The 13,701-nt window shown below is 39.1% G+C and overlaps 1 protein-coding gene across 1 annotated transcript; it reads left to right on the forward strand.

Annotated features, from left to right (window-relative positions):
- Window positions 1-5,976: 5,976 nt before the first annotated feature.
- On the forward strand, window positions 5,977-8,439 carry gammaSnap1 (gamma Soluble NSF attachment protein 1). Its single transcript, XM_065231899.1, has 6 exons — window positions 5,977-6,165; window positions 6,412-6,479; window positions 6,634-6,944; window positions 7,006-7,281; window positions 7,350-7,544; window positions 7,612-8,439. The coding sequence occupies exons 1-6, from the start codon at window positions 6,113-6,115 to the stop codon at window positions 7,669-7,671; spliced, it is 963 nt and encodes a 320-aa protein (XP_065087971.1). The 5' UTR covers window positions 5,977-6,112; the 3' UTR covers window positions 7,672-8,439.
- The last annotated feature ends 5,262 nt before the right edge of the window (window positions 8,440-13,701 follow it).

Genomic DNA, 13,701 nt, shown 5'->3' on the forward strand with positions numbered 1-13,701 from the left:
ATTTGAAATAATATGTAATGCTAGATGTAATGTTTTGATTTACACAAAAAGCATTTTCAATTTAAATATAAGTATTTTGAAGATTATAAAATCATTTTTAGTATTCAATTCTAATACATAAATATTAAATCCAAATATTTTCTCTTCTATAAAATATAATCACTATATACAAAATGACTACACTTCGAACATGGACACCACTGGAGTAAGCCTGGATATCACATGACGATTACCTGACTGCCTTCGATAACGACCACCGCCATTCACACCATGATCCGCCAACCACGCTAAGAACCAAGACAGGATCTATAATGAACCCTAATAAACGTGTACCATATACTGACGATATCTTAGATGGTGCGACCATACCACATAAAATTGGGATGATATCCCGAATGGGTGGTTAGGCGCATCTTATGGTTATTGTTTATGCGGGAACTCTTTAAAAATACTCTGTACTAAGGGGACTCCCTTCTGGAGCTCCACCAACCTCTAGGTTCTCCAAAATCTCAACTATGTAATTAGGGAAGCCCCCTTCTGGGGTTCCCGGAGATGAACCAGCCTGTGGCTGAAAATCTCCTAAATAGAGATAAAAAAAAAAAAACAAATATTTTCTTTATTTGATAAATAAAAATCTACAAATACAAAAATATATTAATTACGTCAGTTCGGTGCCGGCACGCGTATAAGCGTCTTACGTAGGCTCCACGCCACAGCTGATGAATGATGTATGTGTAGTCGAATAGGTTCGGATTCCAGGAACAGCTCAGAACAGCTGCCCCGCCAGCAAGATGAGATCAGGGATTCTTCAGTTGAAGTTTGATTGCATCGATGTCCAGCACGGCATAAGTATGGGTTGATAAGAGTCTCCTACGTTGGGTTCTACTTCCGTTATCCATCAGCGACGTTACAAGCGCAGAAAGTGACCACACGCGAACAAACCCAGGAAGACATGCCTAAAACGAAAAATACCAAGATGAATTTTCAGCCTCTCAAATCAAGACAAAAAACCTCACTCACTCTTGCACGAGTTCAGGAAAAGCGCTAATGTTCTGACACTTCCCAACAGAATACCTAACGCGATCGCTTGTTGAATACAATATTAAAGTATCCACACTACTCTCGGCTGATCTCCATCCGTTCTTGAGGCCAGGCAGGATGATGAATAAAATAAAATGTCTGTAGGCGGAAGCAAAACATGAGGTTCTCGATGTCAATGTCGGTGCTGGCTGTTTCAAAAATTGACTGGAGCATAGACGAATCAAAAGGGCTGTGAAAAAAGTAATTTTTTTAATAAATGTGAACCTGTTGAAGAAGCGTTTTTCGACATTTCTAAAATTAATTACTCACTCAATATCCGAGACGGTTCTGCTGCTGCAAAAATGAACGCAATACATTTTGGCGCGAAGTAAACGACTACTTAAACTTCAGTGCTGCTAGTAAACAAATCGATGTGAAAAGGTATATTGACAGTTGAACATCTTTCCTTTTAAAAAATGCACTTTTAAAATTACAGGTCAAAAGTGAAAAAAACACATTCAAACAAAAAATTTAATTTTCATTTTGAATATTTTCGCAGTTAATACTATATACGAATTTTGGCAACCTTTCAATATGAAAATGCATTATTTTTATTGGTACAATTTTTGTTGTTTGTGCGTTTGTATGTAATAAATTTTCTAGTATTCTGTGTGGTTGGTGCGTGCTTCGACAGAAATAATGACACAACAATCACCAACGAGAACAACCCTGCTCTGTCCCGTTCTTATTTTCAGATTAATTATCCCGTAGTTGAATAATCATTTAATAAATGTATAATAGTGTTTAATTAAACATTATTTCCCATGAGAATCAAGCGTTTATCTATATACACGTTTGTACCATCGCTGTTTAAGGAAGTAATGATGTCTAATAAACGCTGAATAATCAAAAAATTGATCGAATAAGCTCTGTTACAACTCTTGTAAGTCGAATAAAAGCTTCTCGACATATTTTATTCAACACCCAATATTTCGATGTTGTGGTTGAATAAATTCTCCAGATTTGTGCGAACAAAGCCTGAACAGAAGTTATTACTAAAAATAGTACAAGTATTATTAAGCATGCAGTTGAATAAAATCGTCAAGAAGTCGTTTCTTTAATAGGCAATTGTTTGTTGGGTTGGGGCCGTAAATACGAAAAATAGTTTCACAAAACTCCACAAGAGATTTCATCGCTGTCGTCTCTGTCATCCTGATGTATTCATGCATGCCATATGCAAGCTGAGAGATTGCATTTTTGAAGGCCAGTTAATCCTAGTTAACCAGCCACATCAGGCTTTTGCACGCAGTAAGGATTCGCGGCCTCTATTTCTGCAACAATCTTTGTAAACAAGTTTTGGGACATTAAAACCACCGCCGAACCTGTGGGATACGTGGGATTCTCGGAGAAATAATCCTAAAACAGTCGCTCAGCTCCTACATGAGCGCCCCTGTTGATATTCGGTTGTTTGCCAGGTCGAGATCCTCCTGCTCGATTTTTTACGTCTTCTTCCGCAGCCCTTAACAACAGTTCATGTGACTGGAAAAGATAATGCTGTACAACTTCAATGTCTTACTTGCTTGAGCTTGAGCTTGATTGACCGCCCACGGTTGCTACTCTGTTACTGCCAGATCAGCTGTAATTACACAGAGAACCAATAGACGATGCTTGTGACTAGCAATCATCCTCAATGTGTAAAAACTGGTGATCTTAAATAAGGCAATACCAGCGCCGGCCGCGCCCAAACACAGGTCAAGAAAGGAATGGGAAGGATTGTGTTGACATGACACTCGCTTTGATCGAAGCCGAGAACACCTCTGCACTTCCACGAGGAATCACTGGGATGTTGGATAAGAGGGTTGGGTTTGCAGCAGGGTTCGTTTTGGTAAACGATAAGCTGAATTGATGTCCTAACGATCATATAACGCGAAGGAGCTTGGGACTAAACCCACGGTCTTCTGCTCAGTAAGCAAAAACGTTTGCCACTAGGCAGACGAGCACCTTTTTAATCACCGAGTTGCTGTTATTACCATGTAGTCATTTTAGCAAATAAAACGATTGACGAATCTTGAATGTGGATGGGCCTGAGATTAGACTCATGATGTTCTGCTTAGTAAGCAAAAACTGTTGCTCTAAGGCAACCGAGCCCCTCATATCACATAATACCGTTGCTCAAATTTTTGTATCCATTCAAAACCGGAACCAACGACAACAACGAGTTTCGCAAAATACACGATACACAAGCGATTTTACCATAAATCTCTTTGATATGTAAGGCCCTGGGACTGCGTTTTTCTGCTCAGTAAGCAGGCCACTGTAACCGACGATCTTTCAAATCCGAAAACTAAAAACTACGAAAAAGTACTTAGTTCAATGACAGGGTCCTATCCAGGATTACATCTGAAAAATCCAAATCTGGCCAACGCCCACCCTAAACCTAAACCTGTTCTAATCCACCTGAAATGACTAACGAATGGAAGACTTTGACTACCCAGCCATACAATAGTCTCATTCCGTGCCTTATGGCAACTTGATGATTCTATTGCGCTCATCTTTTGGCACCACCCAGGGGAGACTTGGTCCTGTACCCAATGCTTAACTTATCTCCATTCCACTCAGCTACTCGCAATTTCTTGTGATATAGTGGGCGGAATATTATTATATGAGACAATTCAATGCAGACGTCTTTCCAAATTTGGCAGATCGAAAGGTAATCGGTGAGTTACCACGATAGTTGCTATTTAACAACTCGACAACGTCCCATCGTCAACGCCTGCAGACGCCAACGAAATGACGTCATCGAGCTATCGATCAACTACCCTGGTTATCGCCTGGTACCTTATACCCCGTTCACATTACAGTGTATATCACGTGATATACGCTGTCTTGCAATGAGCACTCATACATCTAGTTTTCACTGGAAATCATATGTATGAGTGCTCATTGCAAGACAGCCTATATTACGTAATATAGGCTGTAATGTGAACGGGGTATAATAGCACGATGCTAGGAGGTGAACCGGAAGAATCGATGAGCTACCTCTCCGCCTGTACAACTTCAATGTCTTACTCGTCACTTAAAATGATGGAATCAGCTGGCTCCGGGAAACAATCTGCCGTCGATGCATTTGGAATATTGATGATACAACAACACAACTACTGCACATTGATCGACCGACAAAAATTATATATTACAACAATATGTCGATGTTCTTTGTGGTAATATTGTTTTGGGTTTTAGCAACACACGGTAGAAAGACATTACTCAAGTCACTAAACTCAAAATAGAAATCAACATGAATCACCGGTGCTAAGCTAAAATAACTAGCTATATGGAGCCTTATTATAGGGATAGAGATAGCGCCTCCCGTGGCGGTGCTCTAAGCAGTCAATAATTTTACGCTCTGATTCCACATGATTCCACCTCGTTCACATTACAGCCTATATCACGTATTATAGGCTGTCTTGCAATGAGCACTCATACATAGGATTTCCAGTGAAAACTAGATGTATGAGTGCTCATTGCAAGACAGCGTATATCTAGACTAACATTTGAAAAGGGCGTAATTCCAAAATGACCATATCGAGAAAATCGCTTCTGAATTTTGATGACCTAAAAATTAATCCTATTTCACGACTTTCCATTTTCTGGATGATTTTATAAGCTTGACATATAGTTAATAGTGTAATCTATCATCATGCATCACTAAAAACTCAAAAAAAAATTTCTTTGTCGTGAAATCGAGAAGAAAACATCATACGCCCTGATAATTTCATACATGTTGTTACCCCCCGGATCATCCACCCTTTGAACTGCCAACACTGGTGATACGCCGTGGAAGTACACCCTCGGGATATTTTGTTTGTTGTTCCGCCTTGGTTCTTCGTTCGCAAATTTTGTGAGAGTGGAATTACGCCCGGAGATTTTTTGGTCTTCTTTTTGTTCGTTGTTTACACGTGAACTATCAATCGGATGCATTTCAAATGAATCGGGCGTGACTAGATACTACAGACTCAATACGTTTAGCATATTAAAACGATATAATTCGTAGTTCTGGTGCAAGGCGTAACAACCAGATGCATCATAGAGTTGAAAGTTGGAAATACGCCACTTAAGAAGAAACGTTTTTGATGATTTGAAGTTATATTTTCTTCTACATTTTCGTGTTTATCGAGTAGTTTGTGAACTATTCCCTCTATATGTGGCAAAATATGGTTTGTTTACATTTTGGCTCTTACGCCCCTTTCAAATGTTATACCCCATTCACATTACAGCCTATATCACGTAATATAGGCTGTCTTGCAATGAGCACTCATACATAGGATTTCCAGTGAAAACTAGATGTATGAGTGCTCATTGCAAGACAGCGTATATCACGTGATATACGCTGTAATGTGAACGGGGTATTAGTCTAGATATCACGTGATATACGCTGTAATGTGAACGGGGTATAAATTTGAGTAGTTGATGGTGAGTGTGTCGCTACTCCGACAAGAGTTCCGTTTCCGAGTGTTTCTCATTTAAGAGGATGCGAGGAAAAGGATAAAAAGATAAAACCTGTTTCTGTGTGCCAAAATGTTCCATTGAGGCAAGGGGTCGTTCGAAGTGTGCCTTAATCATAGCAAGTATTTATTATAATATAAATACGTCGAAACCCGTAAACTTTAACACTTTTTTCGACTAATGCTAACAATTATAAAAATAGTTTTATGTTAGTGCTAGTTTAACCATTATTGTTTCAATGAACAATGAGCAATGATTTAGGAATGATTATCACAAAAACAACCGAATTTGCTTCATCGGGTATGCCATCATCCTTGCTCCCCTCGGTGAGCAATGAAAATCTTTTTATCAATCGAACATAACGGCACTGGTGTGTGCAGTACGAATTTCATTGATAAAAACAGAACGCTGACTGGATAGGTGTTCACCCTCTGACTGGCTGTCAAATTTCTGTCGCTGTTGTGTGAAGAAGAGTGAAAAGTGTTATAGCTTTGTTTCTGCAACAGAGAATCGATTGGCGAAAAAATTCGCTGTTATTTCTTGTGGGAAATACTGCTTATAGCGAAGAGATTAAACAAGTGCAATAGCAATGTCCAGCAAAATCGAGGAAGCCCAGGAGCATATTCGTCAGGCTGAGAAAAGGTTTGGTCCATTTCGTCATTTTCATCCTGGTCCTCCTTCCTTGTGTTGGGGAAAAAGGCGACGACAAAATCGATGGTGTTTTTTTTTTGTTTGCCATCAACTCCCTTGGTTTAGAGGGCTAGGTGTATTATGGGAAGAATCTGTGTACGTGTGGCACTAATAGTATTCTCATTATATTTCAATTTCCTATTACTCATCATTTGCTGCTGGGATTTTGTGGCTTAAACAAAAAAAAAAAAATAAAAGTTTGAAAACCTCCCTTCTCAAATGGAGGCCGGATTATGACTTTGCTGCTGATGAGTACAACAAAGCTGGTGAGTGGAAAATGATTACGATTGTGTATTTTTTGTAATTTGCTAAATTTATGAAACCCCGATTAACTTGACTGGAAGCTGCGTTTAAAGCTATGAGTCGTGCACAAACTTAATGGTTATTCAATAATCAAGACTTTGTATTCGTCTCGAACAGCGACTTGCTTCCGAAATGCGAAGGCTTTGGATCAATGTAAGGAGTGCCTGTTGAAGTCATCAGATTGCCACCGCCAGAATCGAGCCATCTTTCATGCGGCCAAGTGTCTGGACCAGGTGATCCTGATTTGCAAGGACATGAACAACCTGGCCGAGGTACGTAAGTACGCGGAAAAGGCTTGCAATCTCTACCAGCAGCATGGATCGCCCGAGTCCGGTGCTGCGACGCTCGACAAGGCGGCCAAGATACTTGAGGGTACAAATCCGGAAGATGCCCTGCAGTTGTACAAGTTGGCCGTCGATGTAGCCACGGTAGGTTGCCCCATTTTTGAATGGACATTCTGTGACTAATTAGGCTGATTCTGTTTGCTAGATTGAGGACTCCTCTCGACAGGGAGCTGAATACGCCAGCAAGGTGGCTCGAATCATGGTGAAGTTGGGAATGTACGATCAGGCCGCGGATGCCGTTCGTCGCGAGATTGGTTTGCATCAGCAGGTCGGATCGGAAGCTGCCATTGGCCGGCTGGCCGTTGCTTTGGTGCTTGTTCAGTTGGCCCGTGGAGATTACGTGGCCGCAGAGAAAGCGTTTAAAGAATGGGGTAATTGTTGCGATGTTGCCGAAATTCAGACATTGGAATCTTTGCTACAAGTGAGTTGAATGCCCACCGCACAAAACGCAAGCAGAATTCAAATAGCTGTCACTCGAATAAATTTCAGGCCTATGATGATGAGGATCCTGAATTGGCTGCCCGTGCGCTGGCATCGCCCTTCATTCGTCACATGGACGTCGAGTACGCCCGACTGGCAAGGGATTTGCCACTACCGAAGGGTGTTGCCGTTGCTCCGAAGGCCAATGTTATCGAAAACGCTGCCGCCTCGTATGTTTCCCCGAACAGTGGAAATGCAGCTGAGGTAGATTTATAAAGGTTTAAAATTATGGATTGTAACGTTACAAATGTTCTTTTTACTCTTGAAACAGGGAGCTAAAGCGGCCCCCGGTTCCGGTCTGGAAGAGGAAGAGGAAGGCGGTCTGTGTTAGTGTGCATCCATTTTATTAGTCCCTAGCGAGCAGGTTGGGTTGTGTGATAGAGGTGAAGCTGCTATTATTACGATTATTGTTACTAGTAAGTATATTTATACATAGCATAGATTACGATATATATATATATTTTGAAGCAAATCAAGCAAATTTATTGCAAGCACCCAAACTGGTATGAGAGGTGGAAATGTCCCGATTGGTTTAAGCAGGAAAAAAACAAACAAACATTATTTTTCAACGAAAGTTTAGCGTATGTTCCTCTACACATTAACCGGCCAGATGACCTATGTTGCATTTTAGCTTTAACAATAAAAAAGATGTTTTGAAATGGCTGTTCATAACACCTCTACTAGCTCTCGTTAAAAGTATAATAATAATGATGAAATAAAAACACAAATATGTATATCTTGAACTTAAGACAAAGATGTTTCTTGCCGGGAAACAACCCGCTAATCTCGTATCAACAATCTATCAATCAAGTACTAAAATGCTAAAATCAGAAAAGAAATAAGCGCGATTATTACTAGAACTAAGAATTTCTCCAGTATGTTTTTAGAAACAATAAAAGAATCGAACTCGCGCATCAGTCGAAATGGCATTTATGTACAAAAAAAACTTCCCCTTGGGTTTCGTCCTTCCCTCCCATTGGCTGCAACGTCATGAGTGTATTGTATTTTTCTTTTCTTTTCGTTTGCAAGCTAGATGAACGGTTAAAGTCAGGTTTTTATGGCGCGTTTAGTCGAAAGGTATATATGACTCCGCACAATTAAACAAAAACAAAAAAAAAACGCGAACTGAAATTTCCAAATACAATCAATTCGGAAATATGATGAAGAGCTCTGAACGATGGAGTCTTGGTTTGCCCGTAATAGGTAATACTGATAAATGACATGGCAACCGACTCGGATGGCAGGAACAATCAGACAAACAGCAAAAGCGGCGATGTCCGACTGTGACGGGTGGATTGAGGGCTTCGTTGGTGACGATGCGCTAGAAATAGGGCAGGATCTACACGGCCAATGAGATCATGATGAGTGCAGGAACTCAGAGATGAGAAAATTTGCCTTCCAAGGTTTTTCAGGTTTTTCTAGGAAATAAGAGAAAAGAGAAGATTGGATTCTCTCAGTCTATTGGTAGTACTCCTAGAATGAGTAAAATTTTCGTCAAATCTCCGCATTTTCCGGCTGATTTTGGAGGTTTTCCAACTTGCTCATCGCTGAGTTCCTGCACTTTTTGCGATTATAAGTAATCTGAACTCAAATTTGGATTGATCGCATTGATCGATATGCAGTTAAACTAAGCATAAAACTAAATATGATTGAGCCGTATAGATCACTAGGTTGAATGGGTCATTACTACGAACTACGATAGTAGCAATTTACCTGGATCTTGAATTTGGTTTTTGCGTTCGAAGTCTTTAAAATGTGTCTATGTTTAACTACCTACTTTGAAAATTCGCTCAAAATTGTGATTTGATTGGATTGTTCTCAAGAATTTCCTTTAGAATAATTTCCCTTCACTTTATTCCTTTAATATAAATTTGAGCATCTCTCTGGAAACTCCTTCAAAAATTTATTTATAACAGTTCAGAAATTATCTGCAGAACACTCAAAAGAATTGATGAAATTCGTCGTTTGATTTTTTTTTCGAATTTGAATGTTTTTTTTTCTAAAAAGTCATTGAAGCTTCTTTCCATTTTTTAAATACGCCTCAATTTCTTAGAATTCCCATACAATTCACTTCAGAATTGTCTTACAATTTTTGCTCGGAATAATCTTGGAGTTCTCTTCTAATATTTTCTGAAAATTATATACGAATTATCCTTAAAACTATCTAAAAACACTTTCCGAGATGCCCTCGGAATTATCCTCCTAATTCCCATAACAATCTGCGCAGAATTCCTTTGGGATTGTTTACTCAAAGTTCGATTCTCTTGGTAATTTTCACGGATTCTGAAATTCTGTTCCCAATCGCCATAGAATTTTCCACAGAGCCTGTTATTTGTTTTTTTTTTTAATTTTGAAAAATATGTCGGTTACTGTGTATGTAATGTATTTTTTAACTAGTTCGTTTATTTGGAAGGCTCAATCGCGTTAGCTTTACGGAGCTGATAGTTCATCGTTCTTTGTTTGCAACAAAATTCACTCAATTCTAAAAATAATCACTTCACTGCTTGACACTAAACTAACAAATTGACAGCTCGCGCCCATACAAACTACCACAGAGGGGCGCTAAGATGGTGATTTTTGCCAATGTAATCGCACTTATTTAAAATAGTTACAGTGCTCCAAAATTGATGACATTTTGGATTTCGGTTCTATGTGTAATGCAGGTTACGAATATGCAATTACCTCAGTACCACTAAAGAACCCAATCAGGTTGTTTAGCGGTATTGAGGTAAATTCATATTCGTAATCTGCATTAAAAATGGAACCGAAATCCAAAATTTCATCGATTAAGGTGCGCTGCACCTATTTTAAATAATATGTCACTCTCAGAGCACCTAAATTTACATGAATTTTTCTAATGGCTGTAAGCTCCAATCGGTATTATCCTCGGATTAAATCCCGATCAAGAATGTCCGGCTGCTTTGATGTCGACGTCAGAGTTATTCAACACGATGCTATGCAAACAATGCGCAGATCATCCAAACAAGGACGGTATTAAAATTTAATCCGAGTTGGAGCTTACCGCCATAAGTGTGTAGTTGTTCAAAGGTCCATGACCGCTAAATAGACTTCGGAACATTGCGGACCATTTCTGAAGAATGAATAGAACGTAAACAAAGCTTGTTGACTGTTGAAGGATTATTTTGACCCGAACTTAATTAATAGAATAATTTAATAGAAAAACATATTTAATATGTTGTTTCTATTAAATTTACCCATTTGATTGAGATTAGAGCTACACACTTAGATTTTTTCGCCGAGATGGGCACCACCGAGCAGCTCGGCATTTTATTTTGCTGGATCTCAGTGACAAACTTGCCGAGATTCAGCTAACAAACGGGAATTTTGCCGAGATCTCAGCTAACAAACATATTTTTTGCTGAATTTCCAGCAAAATAAAATGCCGAGATGCTCGGTGGTGCCCATCTCGGCAAAAAATCTAAGTGTGACATCTTTCTGATAAAATACCGGTAAGTTTAAAACTAACCGGTATTTTATCAGAAAGATGTAGCTCTAATCTCAATCAAATGGGTAATATCAAGACCAACAATTGAAATGGCCTTAACTCTATTTTGTAAACAAACCTTGTAAGGTCATTTTCTCGCGAACCAAAACCTTCATTCGCAAACCCAAACCTCAATCGGATAGAGGAGAATTTCCCCTACCTGTTCATTATTTTTTTTTTTTTTTTAACTAGTTCGTTTATTTACTAGGCTCAGTCGTGTGTGACACTTTGCGGAGCCAAAATCAGTAATGTTTGATTTACATTTTAAATAGCAGTATTTCTAGGTTAGTATTGGGTACCAATTACTCGTGGCGGGCTCGAGGTTAATAGGTAACAATTTCAATTGGAAGGATCTAGGTAGGAAACTGGTTTCTGAAGCCTGTTCATTATGTTGTACATTGTTTACAAAATGGAGTTAAGGCCATTTCAATTGTTGGTCTTGATATCTTTCACCGACGCTTTGAATCGCTAAAAAATATTAACAAAGAGGACAAAATTACTCTATATCCAATGCAAACTGGTGTTTGTTTTATTTACATTATCTGATAACACAGAGCTGCCAAATTGATATAGTGTCCAAAGCAAACATAGATTTAACTTTTAGGGTAACTATTTTGATGAAAATTGTGTTTTCAGCTTAAAACGAAGGAAGCTAATATTGCCCCAACGCACACTGGCCACTTTATCGGTCAATCCAGATTATCCGGAGAACCAGAATAGTGGCCAGAATATGGCCACTATAACCCAAAATATAGTTATTGATGTCTTGATTCTGAACAACATAGAAAAAATCACAAGGTTCTAGGACATTTTTTATAATGATCATCCTGTAGGCCAGTAGAGTATTACCAAAGATGAATACTAAGATGAAACTGTGAGAAGAAAAACTTTCTATTTTAGTGTCCTCTTTCACGGTCCCTTTCATCCAATGAATACCCCTCGTATACAAGGTAATTTTGTGGTTTTGCTGCCCCCTCGGTAGAGATGAAATTTTGCGCTCTTTTTTATCAAAACAAACACACCAAAATCAGAGATGTCCCATTTTTTAATTACTCGATTAACAACTAATCGATTTTTTTTTTGTTCGCTGTGCTGCTATTTTTCCACCAATGAGAGTGCAGCACATGTTTGAAACAATCGGTGATGATCCTCTGGAGATGTTAATGCTTATATCGGCATGATATAACCGATTACAAATATTTTACTTTTCGGTTCGTTAATCGATTAATCAATTATTCGAATGAAAATCGGCCATCACTAGATGAATGTGAAACGTCATTTCAAATATATGGACCGTGCATTCATAATGATACAACTTGAAAGGGACCGGGGCTAATCACAAATTACGTCCCCACGGTAAATGAAATAAACACGAGTGTTCACCGGTTGGTATTACTGAGGGCGAATTTGGTGCCTTTACACCATATATACTTAGTACTATTAATTTCCAGTAATATACGTTAAGTAAAGTATAAAATTATGTCGATAGATCTAGGGGCGTCTCACTTTTAAAATGCTTATTGACGATGTATTTAATTAAAAAAAAATGCATTTAATTTCCATCGTTTACATCAACCATTCAGTGGGATGTGAATGTCAAAACAAAGCAAGATATACAAACAAAACATGAAAAGAAAAATCGTCTATCCACACCTAGCTCCACACGATTTCGGTGCACTAGAGAATTTATATACTGCGCTGCCAAGGGAGTTTCGACGGTGTTTCCACGCATTGTCGTCGGAGGAGCTTCGGCCAGTGAAGAGTTTGGATGCTGCAAACGGGATTTTCTCTCGTTCTTGGTGGAGGAGGTTCTGCATGATTTTTTTTTGGAGACGGTTCTAGATGCTGCAAACGCAGATTCTAGGAAAGTTTTTCTTGTTCGTCGTTTGACTAAATTACGTAATTTACGAATTACGTTTAACTAAATAAATAACAATTACAATTACATACAGTATGACTAATTAAAAAAAATGTGAAAATACAAAATTTCGATGGCATTCTCTTGCGTTCATGGCGGACGAGGTTCCACAATGGTTTCGGTGACGATTTCTGATGCTTCCAGCGGAGATTCCAAATAATTTCGACGGAGTTTTCTCAGCGAAGGAGGATCTGCACGATTTCGGTGGAGGTTTTATTGTGTGCACGATCGAGAAGTATGATTTCAGAGGATATTGCCGGTGCTGCCATCGGATGTTTCAGGAAATTTCTAAGTCATTTCCTCGTGTTTTCGGTGAAAGAGCTTCCACAAGATTCTGGTGGAGATTTGCTATGCTGCCAACGAAGGTTCAACGGAATTTTGACGAGGTTTTCTCGCAGGCTTAGAACGATTTCGGAGGAGGTTTTCGATGTTGACACTGCAACTTCCGGAGGCAGCTTCTGCACGATTTCGTTTGAGATTTCCGTTGCTACCGGAGGAGGTTGCAGGGAGTATTTTAGAAAGTTTATGCGTGTTCACGACGGAGAGAATACCATAGCATGATTTCGGTGGATATTTTGTATGTTACGGATGTTCCGGGGAGATTCGACAGTGTTTTCAAATGTTCACGTCGGATAGAGTTCCGGGCGATTTCGATGGAGATTTTCGGTGCTGCCAACGGAGGTTCCAGTGGGTTTCATCAGAGTTTATTGCGTTCGATGCTCCCATCGGTTACAGAGAATTTCGACGGATTTTTTTTCCGCATTCTCGGTCGAGGAGCTACAGGAAAAAAAAAATCTCGAGTCAAGAGTGTGGATTTGAGCGAACCGATGTGGACAACATGTTTTGGTAGGAACTGTCATTTAGAGCATCGTGCTACAAAAAAATGCACTGAGAAAATGCATTTTTTTTTGTTTCTGGTCAAAATGCATTTATTTATT

The sequence above is a fragment of the Ochlerotatus camptorhynchus genome, unplaced genomic scaffold (assembly GCF_037179485.1).
Source record: "Ochlerotatus camptorhynchus isolate MF236.1 unplaced genomic scaffold, CSIRO-AGI_Acam_v1.1 ptg000361l, whole genome shotgun sequence".
Lineage (NCBI taxonomy): Eukaryota > Metazoa > Arthropoda > Insecta > Diptera > Culicidae > Ochlerotatus > Ochlerotatus camptorhynchus.

What these genes read in the sequence shown, in the direction of transcription:
- gammaSnap1 (XM_065231899.1), top strand. Translation starts at nt 6,113, where the DNA reads ATGTCCAGCAAAATCGAGGAAGCCCAGGAGCATATTCGTCAGGCTGAG. An exon ending in ATTCGTCAGGCTGAGAAAAG is followed by an intron (nt 6,166 to 6,411) that starts GTTTGGTCCATT and finishes AAAAAATAAAAG; the next exon opens with TTTGAAAACCTCCCTTCTCA. An exon ending in TGGCCGTCGATGTAGCCACG is followed by an intron (nt 6,945 to 7,005) that starts GTAGGTTGCCCC and finishes TCTGTTTGCTAG; the next exon opens with ATTGAGGACTCCTCTCGACA.